General features: G+C 42.8%; 1 protein-coding gene across 1 annotated transcript in view; it reads right to left on the bottom strand.

Moving 5' to 3' along the window:
- Positions 1-4163, bottom strand: part of LOC145391021 (neurotrimin-like) — a 37529-nt gene extending 33366 nt beyond the window's left edge. The window contains exons 1-2 of the mRNA XM_080265753.1: positions 4037-4163; positions 1-175 (exon numbers count right to left, since the gene is read on the bottom strand). The exon at positions 1-175 is cut by the window's left edge and continues 10 nt beyond it. Of these exons, the coding sequence (XP_080121879.1) occupies positions 1-175; positions 4037-4163 (302 nt within the window). The remainder of the gene's footprint in view (positions 176-4036) is intronic.
- Positions 4164-7500: the final 3337 nt, after the last annotated feature.

Below are 7500 nucleotides of genomic sequence, written 5' to 3'. Positions count from 1 at the left end.
CCTAAATTGTTGACCCTACACACGAGTCTGGCCGTCTGTCCCTCCACCACCGACACGTTCGAGGTCACGGTAGGGTCAAAGGCGGGGTCAAAGAGCGTGTTGAGGTAGTCGCTCCAGGACGCTGTGTTGGCTTCGGTGGTTTGGTGACCCCTGTAGGCGGCGCTGACGGGGCTGGCTGTGAGAGAGAGAGAGGAAAAAAAAAATGTGAGAGAGTGAGTTACAGTGGCGGTGTTGGGACTGGGAGAAAGGAGGGTGGGAAGAATTGAAAAGAAGGGATAGGGTGAAAAAGTAAGAGAGGGAGAGAGAGAGAGAGAGAGAGAGAGAGAGAGAGAGAGAGAGAAAGAGAGAGGGGAGAGAATGGAGGGAGGGGGAGGAGGTGAAAATGAGAGTGATAAATTGAGAGGGAAGGAAGAAAGGAATAAACATGAGAAGGAGTGAAGGAGGGAAGGAGGGAAGATGAGTAGGCACCAAAGGGCAGAGAAGGAAGAGGAAGGAGTGAGAAATTGGAAGAGGAGGTGAGAAGGAGCGAAGGAATCTGAAGGAAGGAGTAGTGTTCGTTGAAGGAGAGAGAAAGGGGTTATGTTTGCAGTAAGGAACGTCATGGTTCAAAGCTCTCATAGCGACTGAGAAGGATGCTAAGTGACTGTGTGTGTGTGTGTGTGTGTGTGTGTGTGTGTGTGTGTGTGTGAATGAAAGACAGAGAGAGTATGAAAGGGTTGAAAAGTTGGAGAAATAGCTTTTGTTTGAGGATGAAGAAGTGTGTGTGTGTGTGTGTGTGTGTGTGTGTGTGTGTGTGTGTGTGTGTGTGTGTGTGTGTGTGTGTGTGTGTGTGTGTGTGTGTGTGTGTAAAAGGGGAGTGAGAGAGCGAGATTTTGAGGTAAAAGAAATATTGTTCGGAGTGTAGGGATAGTATAGACCCAGGAGAGAGAGAGAGAGAGAGAGAGAGAGAGAGAGAGAGAAGGAAAAAAAAGAGGGGACTGTGTTGGAGAGAAAAATGGGAGAGAGAAAGAGAAAGAGAGTTGGCAGAGGGAGACAGAGAATGATGGCTGTGGAATTTTTGCGTCCTGAGAGAGAGAGAGAGAGAGAAATGTGGAAGAGACCAAAGTGGACTTTGATAACTGTGAAGAAGAGGGTGGAAGTGAGCGTGATATATTGAGAGAGAGAGAGAGAGAGAGAGAGAGAGAGAGAGAGAGAGAGAGAGAGAGAGAGAGAGAGAGAGAGACATGAGAAAGATAGTGTGATTGCTCAAGTCGAAATGAGTCAGGAATGTGAAAGTAGAGGAGGGAAGATGGATGCTGCCGAGAGAGAGAGAGAGAGAGAGAGAGAGAGAGAGAGAGAAATCTAGGGGGAAACAAACGCCATGAATCACTCCCACAGAAAAAGACAGGCAATAACAGACAGACAGATAAATATATCACCCAGATATGATATTCCTAGAGATGTATACCCAGTTATATACTCCCAGTCTCGTATACTCACAGATAGACAGGTATACTTAATGAGAGACGGACGGGGACATACAATCAGTTATACTCTCACTCAGACATACACATATTCACAGACGGCTATATACAGACATACGTAGTGACAGACAGACAGGCAGTAACAGACTCCTACACCCTCACAGACAGACAGGAAGTGGCATTTAATCACAGGCACAGACAGACAGAAAGTGGGAGAAAGTGACAGACAGACATCCAGACAGAAAGTGACAAAGTGACAGACAGACAGACAGAAAGTGACAAACACAGAGACAGACAGGAAGTGACAGGCATACAACCAGACAGAAAGTGACAAAGTGACGGACAGACAGACAGAAAGTGACAGACAGACAGAAACAGACAGCTAACCAAAACGACCCTACTAATTCAGAGAGACCTGATTGGCCGTCTATCTGATTACTGAGCCAATTGGGTTCCTAACGCGACCTGATTGTCTGTTGATTGGTTGGTTGTCTGTTGATTGGCTGACTGCTTGCTTGTGTAATTGATTGGCTGACTGCTTGCTTGTGTGTGTGATTGATTGACTGACTGCTTGCTTGTGTGTGTGATTGATTGGCTGACTGCTTGCTTGTGTAATTGATTGGCTGACTGCTTGTTTATGTGTGTGATTGATTGGCTGACTGCTTGCTTGTGTTATTGATTGGCTGACTGCTTGTTTGTGTGTGTGATTGATTGGCTGACTGCTTGTTTGTGTGTGTGATTGATTGGCTGACTGCTTGCTTGTGTGTGTGATTGGGCATGACAAAGCTGATTAGGTGGATTGGACACTGGATGGGGTGGGTGATTGGTGGATTGGACACTTGAGAGAGAGAGAGAGAGAGAGAGAGAGAGTGTGTGTGTGTGTGTGTGTGTGTGTGTGTGTGTGTGTGGATTGGTGGATTGGACACTGGATGGGGTGGGAGATTGGTGGATTGAACACGAGAGAGAGAGAGAGAGAGAGAGAGAGAGAGAGAGAGAGAGAGAAAGGAAGGTACGAGAGATTAAAGAGGAATTTAATATGTGTGTGTCAGGGGGATGGAAGTGAGAGAGAGAGAGAGAGAGTGATTAAGTGAGTGATTGACTAAAAGGCTTCCTCCTTACCCCGTCTTCCTTCCTTTCTTTCTTTTTCCCTTCCTTCCTTCCTTCTTCCTTCCTTCCTTCTTCCTTCCTTCCTTCCTTCTTCCTTCCTTCCTCCTTCCTTCCAATGATTGAGCGAGTTAGCGAATGAGAGAGAGAGAGAGAGAGAGAGAGAGAGAGAGACTGACTGGATGCCTTGTAGCTGACTTGGTCTTTTGGCAGATTGCAGTTCCTTCCTCGCTTCCTTCTTTCCTTCCTTCCTTCCTTCCTTCCCTCTTTCCATCCCTTCCTCCATCCCTTCCTCCTTCCTTCCTTCCTTCCTGCCTTCCTTCCTTCCTTCCTTCCTTCTTCCTTCCTTCGTGAGTTAGTGAGTGAATGAGCGAATGACTAAGTAAGTGATTGAGTGAGAGAGTGATTTATTGAAGAAATGAGAGAGAGAGAGAGAGAGAGAGAGAGAGTTTGTGTGTGTGTGTGTGTGTGTGTGTGTGTGTGTGTGTGTGTGTGTGTGTGTGTGTAGCTGACTTTTGGATTTTGGCGGATTGCAATTTCTCCCGGCATAAAAGACCAGTTTACGAGGACTGAGGATAGCGAGGGTGAGGATAATGTCAGCCTGGATAGGAGTGATGGTGAGGATAGCAGTGAGGATAGGGGTGAGGGTAGTGTTAAGTAGGAGATGAGGCAGAGTTGAGGATAGTGCAGGATAGGCAGTGATGAGGCAGAGTTGAGGGTAGTGTAGGATAGGCAGTGGTAAGGCAAAGCTGAGGATAGTGTAGGATAGGCAGTGGTGAGGCAAAGATGAGGATAGCGTAGGATAGGAGTGGTGAGCCAGATGAGGATAATGTAGGATAGGCAGTGGTGAGTCAAAGATGAGGATAGTGTTAAAAGTGTTAGGATGGTGTTAGGGAGGATAGGCAGTGAGGATAGTGGGAAGATGAGGATAGTGTTAGATTGGTGTCGGGGAGAATAGACGGTGAGGATAGTGGGATAAAGGTGATGTCAACCAGGATAGGAATGAGGGCAGTAAGGAGTGAGGATAGACAAATGAGGATAAGAAGAGGGAGGATAGAAGAGATAAAAATGAGGTTTGTTAAGTGGAAGGAAAGGAGGATAGGAAGAATAAATAATGAAGATAACAACAGGAACTGAGGATAGGAATGAGGATAGAAAAATGACCTAGTTTACGAGAATGAGGATACCGGCGTGAGGATAATGTCAGTCAGGATAGGAGTGAGGATAGGATGATGAGGGTAGATGTTAGGAAATATTAAAAGGGTGAAAATGAGGATAAAATGAAGATAGGAAGGATGAGGAGAGGAAGACTGAGCATATACATACTTTCCATCATACTATCCATTATTTATACATTTATTCAAGCTTATATCTATCTCTCTATCTATCTATCCACTTCTCTCTCTCTCTCTCTCTGTTCATCTTATTTTTTTTTTATCCATACTCATCCATGTATACAGTATACATACCTAGAGATGCGAAGGTCAGGAGAGCGAGGTATACATGGGCGATAGGGTGTAGGTGTGGGTGTATTCTCAGTCTACATACACCCACACCCACACCCACACCCAGCGCTTCTTTCAGTCGGGGTATCATGTTTGTGTGTGTTTGTGTATGGTATTTGTATGTGCTGTAGTGTGTGTGTGTGTGTGTGTGTGTGTGTGTGTGTGTGTGTGTGTGTGGCTTGTGGTTGTGTTTGGACGAGTGTTATGTGTTTGAGGTGATTTTTTTTCTGTGTGTATGTGATAAAAGTAATAATGTTTTTGTGTTAAGGTGTTGTGTTATATTCTGTACGTGTGTTATGCTTCCTTTTATTTCACATATATCTCTTCCATTTTAAATTTGTAAACATTAACATAACTATACTGCATATAAAGCAAGTGTGTTTACATCTCTTCAGTACTGTGTTAATGTTTATGTTAAATTGTGTGAATCAGTAATAATTAACATCGATTTTGTGTGCATGTTGAAAGTTTTGAATGTAATTGTTTTAGTGTAACCGGATATGTTTGTTTGTATCTGTTTTATTTGTGTTTTTGCTAAGGTAGACGTGTTTGCGTTTGGGTGTGGTGGCTGGAGGTGTTTGGCATTTTTCCCTCGCTTCTGATTGGCCAGCGATAGGGCGTGGCTCAGTTTTTCGGTTTCTGATTGGTCGACGATGGGGGTGTGGCAGGGGTAGGTTAGTTCTGATTGGCTGCCATCGGGGGTGTGGCCTGAAGATCTTAATTCTGATTGGCTGACATGAGCTTGAGTGTTTTTCTTGAATTGGTTGACAGATGAGCGTGTGTGCTTTTTCTTGTGTTTTTCTTGATGGGCGTGTGTGTTTTTTCTTGTTTTTTTTTCTTGATGGACGTGAGTTTTTTTTCCTTGTTTTTCTTTAACTAGGTATCTTGCCTCTTACACTTGAATTTTCTTGAAGCTATCTGTAAAAAACAGGAAAATAATATTAGAATGTATTGGTATATCAGTAAAATAAGCAGATAAAAATAAGCAAATAAATATAGAGTGGATTTTTGACAAAGAAAAAAATAATACCTTCTCATCCCAAGAGCATTTTTGAGGGGGTTAACTCCGAGATTTTTTTTTCGATTTTCCAGACATCGCACTGAAGAGGTAAAAAAATCTTGTTACCCCTTCAACTCGAGTACCTATTTTTTCTTGTATTCATGCTGTTTGTGTTTGTGTGTGTGTGTGTGTGTGTGTGTGTGTGTGTGTGTGTGTGTTTAGATGGGAAAACTTTGGTTGAGAGGGTTAATGAAGGAGAGAGAGAGAGAGAGAGAGAGAGAGAGAGAGAGAGAGAGTTAAAAATATCTCATATGATCAAATTTCTTAACCCTTTCATACCACACTCGGTGATGATGATGATGATGATGATAATGACATAATAATAATGATAAAGATGGTGATGATGTCGATAAAATGATAATGATAAGATGGTGATGATGATAATGATAAAGATGGTGATGATGATGATAATGATAAAAATGGTGATGATATGATAATGATATAGATGGTGATGATGGTGAAGATGGTGATGATGATGATTGATGATGATGATGATGATGGTGATGATGGTGGTGATGATGATGGTGAGTAATTACATTTTCATCTTTTTGCAGGTAAGAAGGACCAAGTTGTGAGTTAATTATGGCGTAATTAAGAACTCTAATGACTTCAAAGTAAGTTTAATGAGAGTATTAGAGGGAATTACGTTACACCTCTTCCTTGGCGATTTACTCTTGTTTGATACTGATGGAAACTGTCTGGATATTTGAAGGATGTGAAAAAAATACAAAGGAACCCGGAATATCAAGATGTAATATGCAAAATAAAATCGCTTAGGAAGAATTGTTACGAAGTTTCCTGTGCCACCTTGTATTTGCTTGAGAGAGAGAGAGAGAGAGAGTATAACTAGTATGTTATTAATTCGTTTATTCATATCTTTCACGTTATATCGTCCTTATTTCATAATGTGTATGCTATGTTATACTCCAGCTATATCTTATATTACTAGGGATCTCTTAGCTTCTGTGTCTACCTGCATGCCTACTTACTTACATGCCTACCTACCTACCTGCCGTCTTTCCTTCCTTCTTTTCCTTCATCCTTCCTCTTGACTTTCATATCAAATCAGTATTACCATTCACCACCCCTCCCTCCTACCTACCTATCTACTTACCTACCTACCTACCTACCTATCTCCCACCACCCCTGCTTACCCATCCATCTACCTATTTACCTACCAACCTACCTACTTACCCACCCATCCACCTAACTCCCTACCCACCCACCCAGTCACCCACCTCCCCATCCACCGACCTACAGTGCCTACCTACCTACCTACCTACCTACATACCTACCTACCTACCTATCTACACTGCGGAAAGCCTTAACATTAGCCTGATTGAAATGCATTTGTTGATGGATTCTCTCTCGCCACTTGCATCCTCTCTCTTCCCCTTCGCCATCACACGCTGTCCACGCTGGCTGTTAAATGCCGTTCAGGTGTGTATAGTGCTGTTTAATGCTGTTTGCTTTCCTTTTCCTTTCTCGATCTCCCTCTCCTTCTCCCTCATTCCTCGTTCTCGCACTGCCTCCCCTTCTTCCTCCTTCCTCGTTCTGCCTCTCCTTCTCCCTCCTTCCTCGTTCTGCCTCTTCTTCTCCCTCCTTCCTCGTTCTGCCTCTCCTTCTCCCCCATTACCGGCCAGACCTACCCACCAGCCCCATCCATCAACATTAACTGCGTCTATTTCACTTTAATCGCCCCACACCGATAAGTACCCGCTAGTAACTTCTTATATATCTTTATTTTACCTTATTTTATTTATTTAGTTATCTGCCTGTCTATCTATCTCTGTCTGTCAATCTATCTATCAGTCTATCTGTCTGTCTGTCTGTCTGTCTATCTATCTACATTTATTTATTTATTTATTGCTTCCTGTTTACTGTTGCCATATGTACGATAATTATCATACTTGTACGTTAATTTTACTCCAGATGTAAGATAGGGTTTTTCATTGCCTTACATTTTCAGTGATAATTCAATGATGTAAACAAATTTGAAATGAAGCTAGAGAGAGAGAGAGAGAGAGAGAGAGAGAGATGGATTGTTGTCTGACTCACTTTTGTATAACTTTTCGTAACATGCCCTGTCTTTCCTCAAAGTTCCCACCTTTCCTCTCAGCCTCATCTTCTTTTCGTCACTGGTCCCCGTTGGCTAGGGCTATTGATGGCAGTTCATCATCCTGTGACTTACTTTCTCTATACTCATTTGGAAGTCAAAGGTGGCTGTTGCTTGTATGTATGAAGATCGTAATTGTTCTTTTCTTACTGAACTTCACCTTTGAGAGAGAGAGAGAGAGAGAGAGAGAGAGAGAGAGAGAGAGATGATTTAAAATCTTATGTACCAAAATAGTAGTAGTAGTAGAAGTAG

Source organism: Coenobita brevimanus, chromosome 16 (genome assembly GCF_032717465.1).
Source record: "Coenobita brevimanus isolate Jiangsu-jjx chromosome 16, ASM3271746v2, whole genome shotgun sequence".
NCBI classification, from domain to species: Eukaryota; Metazoa; Arthropoda; class Malacostraca; order Decapoda; family Coenobitidae; genus Coenobita; species Coenobita brevimanus.
This window is presented reverse-complemented; position numbering and strand designations above follow the sequence as displayed.